Here is an 18232-nt window from a genome sequence, read left to right as displayed (position 1 = left end):
AGCTCTCGGAGCGCGGGGCGGGGGGGGGGGGAACGACGACAACACACACAGATGGACGGGACCAAAACCAAACAACAACAACAAAAAACCCAACCACCAAACCAACAATCCAAAGAGACACAAGTTACACTTTTGCCAGAGACAACAAAGTAGTAAATCAAGAAAGCAGGAGAACTACTTCTCCCTTATTTTAAGATACAATAGTACTACTATGGTTTCGGCAGAAAAAGGTTTGTTGCCCAACCTCAGAAAAATTCCAACTAGAAGGAAGCATTTCCCACAGTCTAGAAAAAGGTACCTAAATCACAGATACACAGATTTTATGAAGAAGTCCTCCTCACTTCTTGTTGTGTATCTTGGGGAACTAGTCATGCAGTTCCACATTCTGAATGACTGTATTTTGCTTACTGTAAAACCTCACACAGAACATAGATACATCGCATAGTATGAGCTTCTATTCTAATAAGGCAGATACATTTAAAAACACCAAAAATGTTATATCCCATACAACAGTGATTTAAGTTTACAGTAACTGATATTCTGATTAGTTTAACATTTCAAATACTGCATTAATCACATTTGTGGTTTCATTCCTGACCCCGCCCTTAATTGCTAATGTCCTTTTGCTGGCAATGAGGTAGGCCAGATTGGAGGAAAATATTCCGAATAATTCAGCCTGGGGAGTATCCCCTGGATTTGAGCTATGACTTTAGTGACTGGGAGTCGGCTATTTATTTTTCTCAGTTTATGACCAAAGTATTAAATCACAAAATCACACAATCATTCAGGTTGGAAGGGACCTCTGGAGGTCATCTAGTTGAACCTCTTGCTGAAAGCAAGATCAACACTGAATTCAGACCAGATTGTTCAGATTCTTGTCCAGTCAGACCTTGAAAACCTCCAAGGATGGAGATTTCACAACCTCGCTGGCTAAATATTTTTTCCTTATACCCAGTTGCAACTTCCTATGTTTCCATTTATCACCATTTCCACTCACCCTCCTGCTATGGATCTCTGCAGAGCCTGCCTGGCTCCATTTTTCTGACAACCTTGTAGGTATTGGACATCTGCTATTAGGTTCTCCCTAAGCCTTGTCTTCTCCCGGTTGAGGTCAAGATATACAATGTCCACTGCATTCCTCTCATCCACAGTCTAGGTGTTTCAACACAGAAGGCAACCAGGTTAGTCAGGCATCATTTATCTTTTGGTAAATCCATGTGGGCTATTCCAAATCACCTTCTTCATGTGCTTAGAAACAGCTACCAAGAAAACTTGAGCCATGATTTTCCCAAGGAGCAAAAGGCTGGCAAGCCTGGATCCATATATCATCCTTCTTGTCTTTTTCCAATAATCAGAGAGTTTCTTCTGTCTCTGAGTTGATACAGAGGTGTCTCATGGTGACAGTCAGCTCTCTCATCACCTAACTAAACCATTCTGCTCTCCTGAACTCTGTGGTCTGAAGCTGCTTGTTTTTTATAAATTACAACCTCATCTTTTCTTCTTCCCTGCCTTTCTAATGACCTGGTATCATAGAATCATAGAATGGTTTGGTTAGGAGGAACCTTAAAGATCATCTAGTTCCATACTACTATATCCATCACCCATACTAGAGATTCAGCCACACAAAGTACCCCAACACATAGCAGTTATTTCAACAATGTCATAGTTCAGTCTCTGCACACGGAGCTCTAGCTCCTCCGGCTTGCTTCCCAGATTGCACGTATGATAAGATACGATAATATACAATATGCACATTTGACACGCACCCCTGAAAACCGATTCAATTTTTGTGTTGCTTGATGAACGGGAGTCTGGTTTTAGTTATTTCTTTTACCACCTCCCACCTCTGAGATGACTAAACTCATACTTCTTAAAAATAAATAGATATTAAACTGATAAGTGAGAGAAGAAAGATAGTCTTGCTTTCCTTCCTTTACGAGTAACACAAGATGGACAAAAGGAGATAACAGTATTTAGTTCCCAAGTCTGTGTTTAAGAACTTCAGCTTCACTAGCAAAGATGGTGACAAATTCTAGCTGCCTGCCATAAATGAAGTTCCAGTTGTACAGTATTTGTAACAAACAAACAAAAAAAACCAACCACAAAACCCCCCTCATACTTTGGAGCCTAGAGCCTAGATACAGACCTAAATCTAAAGAGCATTCCCATGTGAAAACTGTAGTACGCATTTATTTCTTTCTGTTTTACTTAGTGTGAAACACTGATGTCATTGAACTAAAAGCAAAACTACTTACTCAGTGGAGAAAGGTGGGGTAGGTGGAAAATCAAATCAATCTGTTAAAAGGATAATATATTTAATCTGTACTCTTCATTTAAGCAAAGAAGTCTCTTAAATCATCAAAAATCAACAATCTTTTTTATTTAAGCCAGAATACATCAGATGTTACATTCTGAAAAAGTCAGTAATGATTGATACTGCTTTAAGTTACTTGTAGGTAACTAAAAGCTATTATAACATTGGGTTTTAATCAGTTTTTGGTTTTGTTTTTTAATTTAATTGCAAATTGAAAAACAGACCTGCTAGATTTTTAAAATTAGAGATCATTAAGCTATGTCATCTAATCCATTTTTTAAAAATGTTATTATTGTAGAAATTAACCACAAAAGGCAAATGGATTCATACAAATTAAAATTCAAAATTCTAAATCTATAGTGAAAACAAAATTGGAGATACACTTGTGCTTTCCAAAAACTCTAAGAGGAATAAAACTCCAGATTCTTGACAGCAATGTGGCTGTTTTATTTATTTTATACACTCCATTTACTTCTTGATCTTGATGATATCAACATTTTAAAAAAGAAATTGTGAGAAAGATTCTTTGAGAAACACCACCATTTCTTTTGTAACATGAGTCAGTCTTTTTGAAAGCAAAAGAGCAGAGTATTAATTGAAGGATGAAAGATGAAGTTGGGGACAATGTTAGAAAAAAAATATTTTGTACATGGATATGCAAAGAACATTCCCATTATAGAAAGTCTTCAACAAGGAAAGAACTGGGGGGATAAAAAAAAAAAAGGCCCACCTAGTAACTTCACTCCTGCGCAAACAAGGAATAGAGATAAAGTGACATGAACAGAATTAACATCGATAAAATTTAATTTTTGTCTTCTTAGAGTCTTTCCTTTTCCAGTTGTCTCAGTTTGAGAACTGAAGTCCCAGCCAAGACTTACACATGCATACCTTTGAGGTAGTGACTGACTTTTCCATTACTGTATCTAACACTCATTCACTTTCTAGATTCTTTTCACTTAGCCATTATATTGTTTCTAGAATACACTCTTCCCCCTCTCTCTCCTCTTCTCCAACAATGGTAAAATCATGTTCTCATCTTTGAAATTTTTTCTTTGGACAACAGTAACTCTCTCCACAGCTCCCTCCTTTAATCTATTCAATATGCTGCAGTTAAAAAAGAAACAAAAAAAAAAACCACACCAAAAAAAAAGCCAAAAAAACCCTCCCCCCCAAAAAAACCCCAACCAACCAACCAACCCACCCACCCCAAAAAGAGAAAGAAGAGAGATCACACTTTTTACCAATTAAATCAAGACTAGGAGAAAATAATAACAGCAAGAACCTTCCTGTTCCAAAAAAGTGCGAAGGAGAAGCGAAGGGATTCTAATTTGGACACAAACATCACTTCCTCTAACTCTACAAACCCAGACCATACATATGCCACCCCCTTCCAGAGTCCCTCAGTTCCTTTCTACAAGCCAGCTGGCAGGGATGCAGAAATAAGCTCATGCTTTCTTTGTTGTATAAGACAAATTAGAATGTAAATAGATTTTAAAAGGCTGTAGCATTAGGACTGAATTTGATGGAAAGCTTTAGCTGTATTTCAACTTTGTTTGAAACTTCTTGGTATTTTACAATACGTCAGACCTCCCACAAATTGGCTAATCCAGAGGAGAAAAATCATGATTAAGACACGTTCGTGTTCCGAGCAGCTTCCCTCTTCAGAGGGGCACAAACATTGCTTACAGTAAGGCTCTTCGCTAAAAGTCTTTTCGAAAAGTGAAAGCAAATACTGCTGGAATATAGCCTTCCTCAATTGGACGCATGCAGATTTATTATGCATATGTAGAGGTATTTGAAAGAGTGGAGGCCCCATTTAAAAACCTGGAAGTGCAGCAGAGATTAAAAATACAAAATATCAAAAAATGAATTAAAAATGGTTTCTTCCTTAAAAAAACATTATTGGGTTTCTATTGTGCAATGCAAGACTCATCGGCTATGGCACTGATTGGTATATGATAAGATAATTTAACTGGTGGTGACAAAATAGGAATGTGTTGAAAGTTTATGAAATACTGTCATAGCAACTGCAACATGTCTCAAAGAGCTACTATTTTTATTTAATAAATATTCATTTCTCAAAAGAATGTACAAGTAAAGACAGACAACCTTGATGTAAGAAGGGGTGCAAATGCCACTAGACCCTCATCCATGTGAGAACTCTCTCATGAAAATGTTATGCAAAATATGAAATATAGTAGTCTTTGTTACAAGATAACTACAATATCCTCTTTCTCCCTGCATGTGACACGTCCACTGCATTTTTGCCCGAATACCATAAAGCCCTGAATAATTTTCCTCAGTTAACACTGTCACCAGATTTTTAGTGAATAACAACAGTATAGGTTATCTAAGTCCTGCTTAATTTAGCTTAAAACAATAACATTGAATGTGTTCAAGTGATACATGGCTAAAATGAATCTTTAATTTAATAAGTAATGGGTGCAAATCCCATTCACTGAAGCAACTTCTCACCACCCCAGCTGAATGCAGCTGCTTTCTGGCTGGTCATCGGGGGATTCTGCGCAGGTAACGGAATTCCCAGGTGGCAGAGATATGATCACGCTCCTTATGAAAGCCAGGAATTGTTCTCCTCTAGTGAGCAAAATTACATTTATGATCACACTCCATATGCAACTCAGGAATTGTTCTCCTCTAGTGACCAAAATTACATTTGTCTCTATTTACAAGGGGCAGGTTCCCAAATGAAACAGATCCAAGGGAAGTGATAATAATATTATCACTTGAAAAACACCAAATAAACACTGGAGGACTCAAGAAGGAAGGAAGGAGAGCAAAATCTCCCTAGAAGTAGCTAATTTCATCATAATATAGTACAGATTTTCGTGTGTTCAAGCCCAAGTGTTTAGCACAACTCACCATTAAAAACATCAATGAAAATTGCAACTGCTACATAAAAATGAAAAGCATGAGATTAAATATTCCTTAACGAAAACCAGTATCAGGTGTCTTTACAGTATCATAGAACTGTAATAATAAGAATATCTTCTTAGTCATTTTAAATAGTAGTTATTAAATAGTGCAAAGTTGTTTCTGGGTTTTGGTTTGTTTCAGGGTGTGGTTTTGTTTTTTGCTTTTTGGTTGGTTGTTGGGTTTTTTTTAAAACAAAATATTTCACAAAACAGTGCCACAAAAGCAGGCATCAAACTGAAACCCTGCCTGAAATTATGGGTTAGCTCACAAGAAAGGTCCTTTTCTTCTTTGTCACTAATAAGAAGGCTCTTCAATCATAAAAATTACTTTTCCTGTTACACAGTTTGAATACAAGGGAGGTCCAGAATATCTTTCATTATTTCTTGCTTATGAGCTCAAACTATGTTTTCCCTTCATGGCTTCCCTGAAGTTACCTAGCCTTATTTCAAACTCTCTACCTAGCAGATGACTGGAAATTTGCTTTTCAATGACACACTCACTTCTTTCTATATACGTATCTCAAAACTCAGACTATACCCTCAGCCCTTTGAAAACCTAGCACAGGAACTTGGATTTTTGTGTACGGAGAACAAAGAACTACATTAAGTGCAGAACTACTATAATACATGAAGAAATTCAAAATTGTTCTCAGTCCTTTATCACAGTATCTTGGATTACCTTTTAAGTATTAATCAGACTTGCATTTTCATATTTTAAGTTAAATTTCACTATGGTATTTATTTCTGGAAATTAATGTTGATCATCCTAAATGATTATTTGCTTGAGGATGCTTAAATTTGTAACACATATCCAAAACCAAAATGTTGTCCCTCTGGCAATACATTTAAGTAATAGGTTTATTTTTAAGGAATTGCATAGGACTAGGAAAGTCTGTTTTATCTCAACAGCCTTCAGGTTTAAGAACAGATGTTCTAGTTTTTGTTAGTATCAGTTTTCTTTACATGATAAAAGTTTAGCCAAGAAAAGTAAAAAAGAGTTCTCAGTAGTTTAAGTACATGATTACTTTAAATGTCACATGCTGTTCTGGATCTTTTAAGCCTTTAACGAGAAAAAAAAATCTGTAAGTCTCAGCAGCAAAACTTTTTTTCTTTTTTTTTTCTTTTTTTTTTTTTTTAAGAACAGTAACAGCGAAGTAACTAAAAGTAATTAGTGTCACTATGGTTATCTATAAGCAGAATCAAAAATAATCAGTGTGAGAATATACACTAGAAAACTGCTTTGACCTTATAAACATGTATTTTTATTAGAAGAAAAAAAAAATGGAACAGCATTCTAGTTATGTTGGTATATAATTAGAGTCGACTTTCACCTTCCCTTATCTCCTCCATCTCCCAAACATTATTTTAACCTTTAAAGTTTCTCATAATCAGATGGTAGTTTTAAAACTTTGACGATATAAAGCTGCTATATTTATATTCTATTGTGATCACTGCAATAACTAACACTTTACCACTGTAACTGCTTAATTTAACACAGATTGAAGAAGTAAATTTAAAGGTGTTTAAGGAATAGGTTAATTAGGCAATAAAATTTTCACCAATGTAGTAAGCAGTATTCTGCAGTCAATCGTAGTTTATTAACGAACTATGAACCAAATAAGATGATTTAGCAGTTAAAGGGCAACGAAGGGACAATTCTTCAAAATTGTTCCCAAAATATCATCCTAATATTTGCTATGCGTTTATTGCTCCCAAGTATATCAACATGAAATACAAAAATGCTGTTAAAAGTATTGATTAATTTTGACTAATATTGGCTAAGATTTAGTATTTCAACAGCAAGCGACGGTCAAGTACTCACAATAATTACACTGTCTCAGATGTCTTGCACTGAACACAAACAGGACTCAAGTGGATTCAGAGACGTGGAGTTGCTTTGGCACCGTTCCCCACACTTTGTAAGAAAGTGCATGCCAAGTAACAGATAATTGACCTAGAATCATTGCCTTAAGAGTATAATTATCCAAGTTCTATTCTCCATAGGTTTCTTAATTTTGAATACATTTTGCACATTTCTATTATCCTCCTAATAAATCGAACAAGATACTATTTCCACAAAAGCTAGATCCAGTGAAAATCTTGATGAGACAAGCTTGATGGTAAAGAACTCCAATTTACCAGTTGAGAAATGTCCAAATATATTTAACACTATCTCAATTGGAATTTCCATATTAAACAGAAAAAAGAAAAAGATTAATCATCCTGAACATACCTACTATGAATGCACAAATGGAGATGGGCAGTAGCTGTGATGGACCTGTAATACACTGAACGTAAATTAGTCAATGCATTCAAATAAATCTAGGATACACTGGCATAAAACAGGTCAGGTCAGTCAGGTCAGGAATCTTGGTTCCAAAAAAGTATTTTTACTACCACATACTTACACACTAGAAAAATGAAAGTTGTTTAAGCACAATTTCTTGTATAACTTTAAAATCAGAGAGCCAAAGGAGGCACATAACTGTAAAAAAATCAATGCTAGGCAGGCTATATGACTGCATCTGAACACTATACTTGTATCTGAACTACAAGGCAAGTTAGGCATTCAAAGCTGTTAAGTAACAGCACAATAACGAAATAAAGGTATACTTGAACACAGTACATTTTTAAAACAAAACTAGCATGCTTAGTCTTATATCCACTCTTCTAATTAATCTTTCTGAAACAAGACAATAAAATAATTCATAAAAAAAAGAATTTAAGAGGAAAACATAAAGGCAAAGGAGTAGAATCTTTTCCTAACGGAAATAAAAAGTTATTTTTCCTCATACTGTGGAAAAATAATTTAGAGGAAACATGACATCAAAACTGGGGAAAAAAAAACAGGCCAAAAGATAAACAGCTCTGAAATTATTAATGAAATAGAGACTTTGAATAAAAATGAGTGTCTGAAAGAAGAGTACATAGAGTAACATTAAAAAAAAAATTTAAAAGGTGAAGAAATAAACGTGAGGTATCTGGCACACACTTGAAAAAGAGGTGGGCAAGGGATTGTTGCCATATCCATAAATGTGTTTAACAGTTCAGCAAAAAGATGCATTGCTATCTGTGAAAGTGCCTTTTCTGAAATCCCCTATTTTCAGTGTTCCATAATTTTAAACTCTGCTGTGACCTGTGAAATTTCCTGGAATCTCATTTATAAATTTAGTTGCAGGTACAGTAGATAACTTTTTTTCACACCTATTTTTCGTTATTAGCATTCTGTCTCCTCTATGTCTGCACCTAAAACCAACCTAAATATTTTCTTAGAAGATGGTATTTAACAGGATGTAAGTCATACATTAGTTTTGTAAGAAAACATACATTTTCTAGTACTCCAGCCACAAAAAGCACCTACCTCCAAGACCTGTTTCCAATCTCCTGCAGAACACCTTTCATAGAATCATAAATGCTCTTTTCTGGAAGGAAAGACCAGGAAGGTGATGACAGGGTGTTGCCTTTTCTGAGAGAGGAGTTGTAATGCATGGAGCTCAGTTTTGGGGTAAGTGATCAGCAAAGAACTTACGGGTCAGGATTAGCAGGCAGACCAGCTATAGACCAGACCGTCTCGAAGAAGATGATGTAGATGGTGCCTTCTTCAGACAACGGGAAGAAGCCTCCCATTCACAGGCCCTGGTCCTCATGAGGGATGTTACCCACTCTAGTATTTGCTGGAGGGACAATACAGCAATCCAGGAGGTTCCTGGGGCACTTTGATAATAACTTCCCAGCACAGGTGACTAAGGAGCAATCTCTGAGGCACTCTGTTGGACTTGATACTGAAAAACATGGAAGGATCGGCTGGGGATGTGAAGATCAGCAGTAGCCTGCCGTGGTTGCAGTGACCATGAGATGGTGGAGTACAGGGGAGGGGAAGAAGCAGGGCAAAAAGTAGAATCACAACACTGGACTTCGGGAGAGACGACTTTGGTCTCTTTTGGGTCTGCTTGGAAGAATCCCATGGGATACAACCCTAGAAAGAGGGCTCCAAGAGAGCTGGTTGCTATTCAAGAATTATCTCCTCCAAGCTCAAAACCAGTCTATTATGACAAGCAGGAAATCAAGCAAAGGCAGCAGGAGGCCTGCATGGATGAACACGAAGCTCCTCACTAAGCTCTAGCACAAAAAGTAAGTGTACAGGAGGTGGAAGCAGGAGCAGGTGATGTAGGAGGAACACAGAGCTGCTTTGCAAGTGTGTAAGGATGGGGTTCGGAAAACCAAAGCCCACCTGGTTTTGAATCTGGCTAGGAACATGAAGGGCTAGAAGAAAGGACTTCAACAAGCTTGTTAACAGCTGAAGCAAAACTGGGGAAACTGTGAACCTGCTGCTGAGTGGGGCAAAATCTGTTTCACGGCCTATGGTTGAGTCCATACTTTCAACTCTCCTTCCCCAATCTGAACTGAAGTTAAGGTGAAATTATTTAAAATCCAATTGAAACTGTAGCACAAAACAGGCTACAGCTATGCTTTTTTTGCTATAAGCATTCTTATACACTATCATGCTTCAGTAAAGGAAAACAATAACTTTTCTCTTAAATTCATATAGAGATGGAGGGGGGGGGAATATCTTAGAAAAGCATAAATAATTTCTTCCTTTCAATTACCAAGTCCACAGATTTGTTGTAATAAACACATCAAGGTATACTTCGCTTGCAAAGAGAAGTAAATCTGTCAGTCCATGCTTCATCAGTTTCTCTGAAATGGAGACAACTTTTGCACTCAAAATGATACAAAATTAATTTCAAAGGTGAACTGCAGTTTGAAGAGAGAGTATGATTACACATAGTGTACTTAATTTTAGGTTCAGTATAATGGCAACAGACAAAGTCTTGGATATTATCCTCCATCACTATCATTATTCTTTTCCCCAAGAGCTAGCCCCAAATAAAACAATTGGTCTCTTCATCAAAACAGGATAAAGACAGATCTGTTTGCATGGGGGTACACTGTATCTATTAGAGTATTAACACACAGGGCATACTTCCTCCACAGAAAGTTATATCTTCCAGTACAGGATACAAAATTTATTTATCATATGGCCAACTAGCATTAGGAAAGACATTTCACCCTCTCAATTCAATTGCAAGTACTTCCAAAAGCTTGTTTCACTCAACATCCAACTGCAAGATTGCTTCTTGAAATTACGTGAGAAAATGAATGTTCATACAAGGCCAAGATTGCTTACGTACATTAAAAGCATAATACAGGGGGGTCTTCCAGAACAGGAAACTCTCTCTGGGATCATCTGCATTCATTCCAAATAAGCAAACTTTGACACCTTCCTATTATCAACATGAACAAGCCTATTAATCAAGGAAGATGTGCATTTCAGATTTCTCTCATGTGTCCTCAGGCTTCAGCCACTGAGACTCCTCACAATACAAACAGCTGATGGATCACATATCGTAGGTGTAGCTCTGGCTAGAAACAGACAGCGTTCCTGTACAAACAACACACACAGGCTGGGGAAGTTAGGGATTCCGGTTTGTTCTTCTCTCAAATCCTGGGAAGTACCCATCTTAGAGGCAAAATTATACTCCCCAGTTGTCAACACTGGCTAAGACAGGAACAGGACAAGGCAGACAAAAGGCACACAAGGGCTGAGTTAATCCGTTAGGTAAGCAAGGTCAGGAACAAGTGGGGAAATAAAACCAGGAATAAGAACAGAGAAGGAGGAGGGGACAAAAATCCAATGATGCAGGGATTTGGGAAGGCAGATGTGCCTTAGGCAGTGCAAACCAGAAGGGTTACCCCTAAATTCAGTCATTTGTGCCCTATGCCATTCTGTGTCCAGATCAGCACCACATGGCATCACCGTTATAGGACAAGGTCCCTTAGAAGAAGCACTAGGCAACATCAGATTGAGTGCATTATTTAACATTCCTTATGAATACAAGCAAATTTTTACATGTATTAGACGCAATTTTAGAGATGCATATTATGTTCAGCACTAAATTTAAAATTGTATGATAAATTTAGCATTAACATAAAGTTTTAATTCTTATATACCTTACAAAGTATTTCAAAGTTCTGAAGCATCATCTCCAAAAACAAGGGGATAGACGCTACTAAGAATGCATTGTGTTTTATATGAATGTCTGAGATACATCGGTGTAACATATAAAAAAAGTCCAAATTAACAAGCAATATTAATCAGAATAAAAATAAACTCAAGCCTCAGCATTAGGAAGGAAGAAACTAGCTCAAAATCTCAAGTTTACCTTTTCCTATCTTTACTTAACTGCAGTTAAAGTCTTTTCCTCATATTTTGAAGCTTTATAACTTAAATGTGGCATTTGCACAGGTATTCAAATGAAAAATTCCCCAAACATCAACAGTCACAGAACTAAAAAATGAATCATAGAATGGTTTGGTTGGAAGGGACCTTCCACCAGACCAGGTTGCTCCAAGCCCCACCCAACCTGGCCTTGAACACTCCCAGGGATGGGGCATCCACAGCTTCTCTGGGCAACCTCTGCCACTGCCTCACCACCCTCACAGGGAAGAATTTCTGCCAAATATCTCATCTAAATCTTCCTTCTTCCAGTTTAAAGCCATTGCCCCTTGTCCTGTCACTCCCTGCCCTTGTAAAAAGTCCCTCCCCAGCTTTCTTGTCGGCCCCTTTAGGTACTGGAAGGCTGCTCTAAGGTCTTTTTTTACACACAAAAATATCATTCAAAATGAAATTATAGTACTAAGTTAATTCATTTTTAATCGTCACTTTCTACAAAAACAGGAATGTTGCTCAATAAAATAAGCACATTGAAGTCACTTTTTTCATAAAAATTTAAAAGACATTCCCTAAAATAAGGTGGAATAGAAACAAAGGATTCCAAGAGAAAACATTTTTGGTGCTTTCATAAGAACTATAGATATGTTAAGTTAAAAGAATAGATGTCAGTTGCCAAAAGAAAGAAGAGTCTATTTCAAAAAGAAGGATCACACCACATGAACTATATTCTTTAAAAAAAACAGCCTGCTTAACTTCCAGAAAGGGTTGATGATGGGAAATGTGTATATAACCGCAACTAGAATTTTCCAGCAGCAATGCAGTATTACTTCAAATGTGACTGTGTGGTAAATCAAAGAAATAGCAGAGGAAAAGTATGATCCAGTTCTTAGTGAATCATCAAAACCAGTTGTCTGTAGATAGACCAAACACCAGAAGTCTTATCAGCTAAACAATCTGTCCAAAGAATTAAGTTCCTACTCAGAATGCTAGAACCCAGACACTATTTTCCCTTCTCAAATTAAATGTTCCCTCTCTGAATAGCAAATAAGAAAATATCACCTACTAAACAGGAGTATTCATTTCGCTATTGACGTTTTTTCACTATACTACAAATCGGAGTTTTGTAGTTTTAAAATGTAGCATTTATTCATTTCTACAACATATTGCAATGAGACAGCAGAAAAATTTTAGATTTATAGGACTAAAACAACCACAAATTCTACATTATAGTTGAAAACATATATTACCTACTAGCACTAAATGTCTTGAAAATATGCAGCACCTCACATTTAGAGAAGAGTCAAGGTACTAAAAGGTGAAATCAATATATACGTGATAGATCTGTGACCAAAAAAAATGGAAAAACAGGACTGACATACCAACAAAAAAAAATAAAAATCAGATCATACACTTGCACCTGTTTCCTTCCTGTCTAAATAAGCAAGGAATTATAAGGCTAACATTGCATTTATGCAACTTTATGGCTGCAACACTGCATACAAGTCAAGAAAACTAAAATTACACTTCCCACAGCAGTTTTAAATCAGCTACATTTTGTATGCAAAGAAGTTAGAATTACAGTATGTTATTCTGCCTTTTAAATAGTACACACACTGAAGTAGGAATGTGGGAATCATAACTCTAATTTTATCAACTTGTATGAATTCAAGATCTCAAAGAGACCATTGCATTAAATACCCAAACACTAGTTAATAGCAATTTGTTTACTCTATTTATGAACCCACTGCTGCCCCTTTACTGTCTCTGGTTGTCATAGTAACATGTGGAAACAACATTAAGAATGTGAAAATGCTACACACGCTGTTCAATCTTGATTTTTAAAGCTAATTTTATTTAGATGAAACGCAGAGCTTTTTACTTTCCTCTTTTACACATGCATAAATATGGCAACACTCCATTGTCATCCATTGGTTAAATGCTAACACTACATTAAAGACTTGGAATTCTGCGCCCTTGATTAGGAACAGTGATTATTACTCCCCTTCAATTCTTTCATTTTCAGTACTACCAAATTAAGTGTAAGGCTTTTTTCACACCTACGGTGAAGGAAGTTCATGACTAGTCCAGAACATAATTCATTTCATCAGCATGCTAACCCAACTCAGAAAAAAACATCTTTAATGTGCTTTATGTTCCTACCTTGTTTTTCAAAAAAAAAAAATTTTTTTTTTTTAATCAAAGCATATGAAAGCATATTTAATTGAAACAATGTTGTGACAACAAAACCGTGGTAACATAACTGTGACCCTTGACTGAGTCAGAAATCAACAGGAAAGGAAGAAAAAAAAAATTACTGACTTAATTGGCAAAGATTAATGAAATCTTCTTTCAGAACTGAGTACAATAACTTCACAAAAAAAAGAAGAGTCTAATCTAATTATGATCTTGTTAAAGATCTGATTAACTGACTGGCTTTACCACCTCTCCAAACCAGCTTTTGAGAATTCCCTGTCGCAAGTGCTGGAAGTCAGTTAATTAGTAAATATAAATGTGCGAGAAATAATGCATGTTCAAGTAAAAAGCAGTTAGAACCATCTCATGAGGCATTTGTTTTACGTATTATACTCAAATATTAACACAGAAATTTCATTTAAGAGGAATTAAGTCAACGCACACCTACAGCTTAGGATGCCAGCACCAGTTCAGTTGGGAGTCTTATCCTGAGAGTTCCCAAAGCTATGCCAGAGTCACCACCATAGTCTGCTTCTAAGCTTTTCAAGTCAACAAGCACTAATAACCAGCTGTTTCTACTGGAAAAAGAAATGCTAGTGAGACAGACATCTGTACTATGTAGCTGCCAGATTTACTCAGTGTGTGGCCACAGGTGTTGACCCTAGTGGTGTAGACGCCAAAGGAGAAAGACAAAGGGAATTGGCATTAAAAGCTGCACTAACAGAAGGCATCCAATAGTCAAGTTTTATGAAAATAATTTTAACTGTCAGCTCTGAGAAGCATGACTCACTTTTCTTCTCTGATTTGGTTCTGGCTATATCCAGAAGACAACAAGAGGAAGTACATGAGTTTTTCTACAAAGTGAGTTAAAGGTTATGACACTTTCACTGCCATTCTTGAAAACTATAGTACCTGACTCAAAGAGGTATGATACAGACAGACTGATACTTGCGAACCTCAGTAACATTTCCACTACTTAAATACTTCTGCTTGAAGAGCATCATGAAAGTATAAAAAAAGTAAAATCCACTAACTCTATTGTCAAGAGTTTATGACGATCATTAACTTTAGCCAGTATGATATTCCATAAATCAGAAAGTTTTTAAGCAAACCTTATTTTTATAACATAGCTAAGCAAACATTTCTTTCATTGAGTAGGATGTTACACACATAAGAAAAAAAAAAATTTAGATGATTATATTACCGTAAGTTCTAGGAAGTACAGCAGCCAGGAATTCAATATAAAGTATTACAGCAACCCATAAGTACAAATGGGAAACAATGCAGTAACTATTTAAAAAACATCCACAGCAGCAAAAAAAATAAGTGAAGCTGAATTACCAACCAGAAACTTTTGAAATGTTGTAAGTCTATAACATTTAGTTTGTCCTGCTATAACACTGGAAGAAGACTGAAAACATCAATGAAAAATTTGTCTCCTATGTGAGACTTCACACATGTATTTAGTGAATGATGTTGATTTTTGCAATGACAGCAATTTTAATTCTGTTGTCTAGCATCCAATTACACTTCACTGATTTTTATTGCGCAACACAAAATATTCCATATTTAAGTCAGCTAATATGTTACAAATAATTGGCCACAGCTACTCTAAAACATGCTAAGTCATACTGTTAAACACACATCCACAGTGCAAAGTGTTTTTCTTTTCATCTCTTCTATGAAAGAGATCATGATAAGGATGAGTGATCCGAGTTACAATAATGCACTTATGCAAGTGGACTATTAAATCTATATTCTTGCTAATGTCAAAAGTCAGGCTCCAATCTAAAGACCACAGAAATTCTTTAAACTTAAAGGTTTAAAGGTTTTGGAGCAGGCCTGTAGATACTTAACAGAGTACTGTTGGACATAAACATAGTCTGTACAAAGCCCTCCTGAAAAAAAGTAAGATACTACAAGAAAGAAATTACCTGGAGCACCTTGTAATGATCTTGATGTGAAATTACTTTTCCTTTCTTTTCCTTCAAGAAATCCATTTCTAGGATACCATGTTTTTCCAGCAAATATTCTAATTCCTATAAAGTTTACAAAATAAAATACGTGAAGTTACAAACGTTTGCAAATTGTGATAATACACATTCAGTTAATCATTCCAACTTATTTCTTTTCTGAAGACTACGACATTTGCTATCATAATATACACAGAGATAAAGGGTTGTGCAAGAAAACTCTGATTACAGTCTTTAAATTGAGATAATATTTTCAAGAAGTATAAGGTATTTAAAATCAAAAGCATGTCCTGGAAGACAAGTCCTATTGAGATAATATTTTCAAGAAGTATAAGGTGTTTAAAATAAAAAGCATGTCCTGGAAGACAAGTCCTGTGAGAAGCAGCTAAGGTCACTGGGTTTGTCTTGTTTGGAGAGAAGGTGGCTGAGTGGCAACCCCCCTGCTCTCTGCAGCTTCCTGAGGAGGGGATGTGGAGAGGGAGATGCTGATCTCTTCTCGCTGGTACCCAGTGCTAGGACACATGGCAGTGGCTCAAAGCTGCACCAGGGAAGGTTTAGACTGGACATCAGGAAGCATTTCTTTACCAAGAGTGTGGTCAGACACTGGGACAGGCTTCCTGGAGAGGTGATCGGTGCGTCAAGCCTGTCAGTGTTTTAGAGGCTTTTGGACAATGTCCTTAATACCATGCTTTAACTTCTGGTGAGGCCTGAAGTGCTCAGGCAGTTGCACCAGATGATTGTTGTAGGCCCCTTCCAACTGGAACTATTCTATTCTAATTATTTCCATATTTTTAACATCTTGTTCTGTCTCTCTGCATTTGAAAAGCAGCATATTAAATGTACTTTTAGCAAATAGTTTCACTAAAAAGGCAGAAATCCCATTACATACATCCCTAATGCTCTCTACTTACATCTCAAAAAAATGAATAATTCTTAAATATTCTGTGATCTTGCAGAGAGCCAGCCTAGAATCCTGCCCAATGTGAACCAATAGAGAGGAAGAATGACACTACTGACAATAAACTTCACAATTATTTTCTATACAAAGAGCTAAAGATTTTTATTTTTTCTTAATGCAGCTGTTGCTCCTACCAAACTCATTCCTACTATACATAAGCTGTTGGCACCCTTTCAGTTGCTCAAGGACAACTATTTCTGCAGCCACGCAGGAAGCCAGTATAGAAACAAATGACCTGCCAGATTACTGTACAGCTATTCAAACAAAGGCACAACTGAGAGGGTCATAAGGAGGACAGAAAGAGCAGGTCTGCTTAGTTCAATCCTGCTTTTGGACAAAATAATAAAACCAGTTCTTGAGATTGAAAGTCTTTGATTCAACTGTCGAGATAGAAACTGATTGGGCCACAGTTCAATCCAGAGCCTACCTCTCAACCCATCTCATCTTACAGTCTGTTTTCATGCTTCCCTTCCAGCCCTCCTCTATACACTTAATTCCTAGCAAAATCAATCCATTCCATAACTCCTCATCTTTGGCTCTAGTTACTCATCCTCATTTTCATTTCCAACAAGTCATTTCCTCCTTCTCTAGCACACCTTGATAGCCATCAAGGAACAGCATTAAGAATAGCAGAAATTAAACTTGCTCTCCCATGCCTCAGTGACCTTTCGCTAACTCAGACGCATAACTACAGGCATAGCCCTGCTTGGTACTCCATCATATTCAGGTCAGAAGGAATATGAAGAATTTAGTTACCAGAGCTCCCAGAAAAAGACAAAAACAAAACCAAAACCCAACGTGTTATGTGTTATGTTCATAAATATAGCCACAGATGCTTTCAACTTCAGTGGTCACACACTCAATCCCAAAACATGGGGGAAACATTATACCTTCTAACCACATGGTTCCATGTTAAAAAACGTCTTTTTTTTTTTTTTTTTTAGTTTTTTTTCCCCTCCCCCCCGCTCCAGGAAAAAAATACTTTTTTTTTTCCCCTGTAACTGTAGAAAAATTCAGCCTAAAATACACACCAGACATGACAAAAAAAAAGTATTTAAGTATTTTGGCTAAATTTGGCCAATTTCTCTGGAATTTGGTTAATTTCTACAAATATTTGCATTGCAAATCTCTGCCAACTCCAATTATATTTAAATCTTATATGTGCCAAACATTTTTATTACAAAAAACTGTTCAAACCTTTTTAATTTTTATTTTTTCTTCTTCAGCAGTGCAAAGCTTGATTTCCAGGTTTGCAACAGCTTGTTGAAGGTAGCTCTTCGGTTCATTTGTTCTCTGTGTCTCGGCATCAACCAAAGCAACGGTTGATGTAACCGAAGTCTTGTCTTCAATTACATTCGAAGAGGCAACTGGCATATCTGCTTGAATCTAATTCATAGGAGAAACAAAATGGTAAAGGAAATGGTAAAGGGAATTTAACATTCCAGTCAAGTCAAATTTCATTTCCAGATGACATTACAGAACTTAAGAACTGTAAATACTAAAGTTACTTTTTTGAAACCACACTTCTCTGAAATTGCCCACGCACACTCTCATATGTAGGATGTGCTGGCCAAAAAGAAAGCTCCAACAATGGAAGAGTAGCTAGTAATTCTAGATGGCTTCAAA

General features: G+C 36.5%; 1 protein-coding gene across 1 annotated transcript in view; it reads right to left on the bottom strand.

The window, feature by feature from the left end:
* The window catches only part of CCDC91 (coiled-coil domain containing 91), a 122833-nt gene that overhangs the window by 91151 nt on the left and 13450 nt on the right, over positions 1 to 18232 (bottom strand). Inside the window, exons 4-5 of the mRNA XM_009695564.1 lie at positions 17804 to 17992; positions 15610 to 15714 (exon numbers count right to left, since the gene is read on the bottom strand). Of these exons, the coding sequence (XP_009693866.1) occupies positions 15610 to 15714; positions 17804 to 17992 (294 nt within the window). The remainder of the gene's footprint in view (positions 1 to 15609; positions 15715 to 17803; positions 17993 to 18232) is intronic.

The sequence above is a fragment of the Cariama cristata genome, unplaced genomic scaffold (assembly GCF_000690535.1).
Source record: "Cariama cristata isolate BGI_N322 unplaced genomic scaffold, ASM69053v1 scaffold4532, whole genome shotgun sequence".
NCBI classification, from domain to species: Eukaryota; Metazoa; Chordata; class Aves; order Cariamiformes; family Cariamidae; genus Cariama; species Cariama cristata.
The sequence above is the reverse complement of the archived record's forward strand: the minus strand, read 5'-3'. Positions and strand labels throughout refer to the sequence as shown.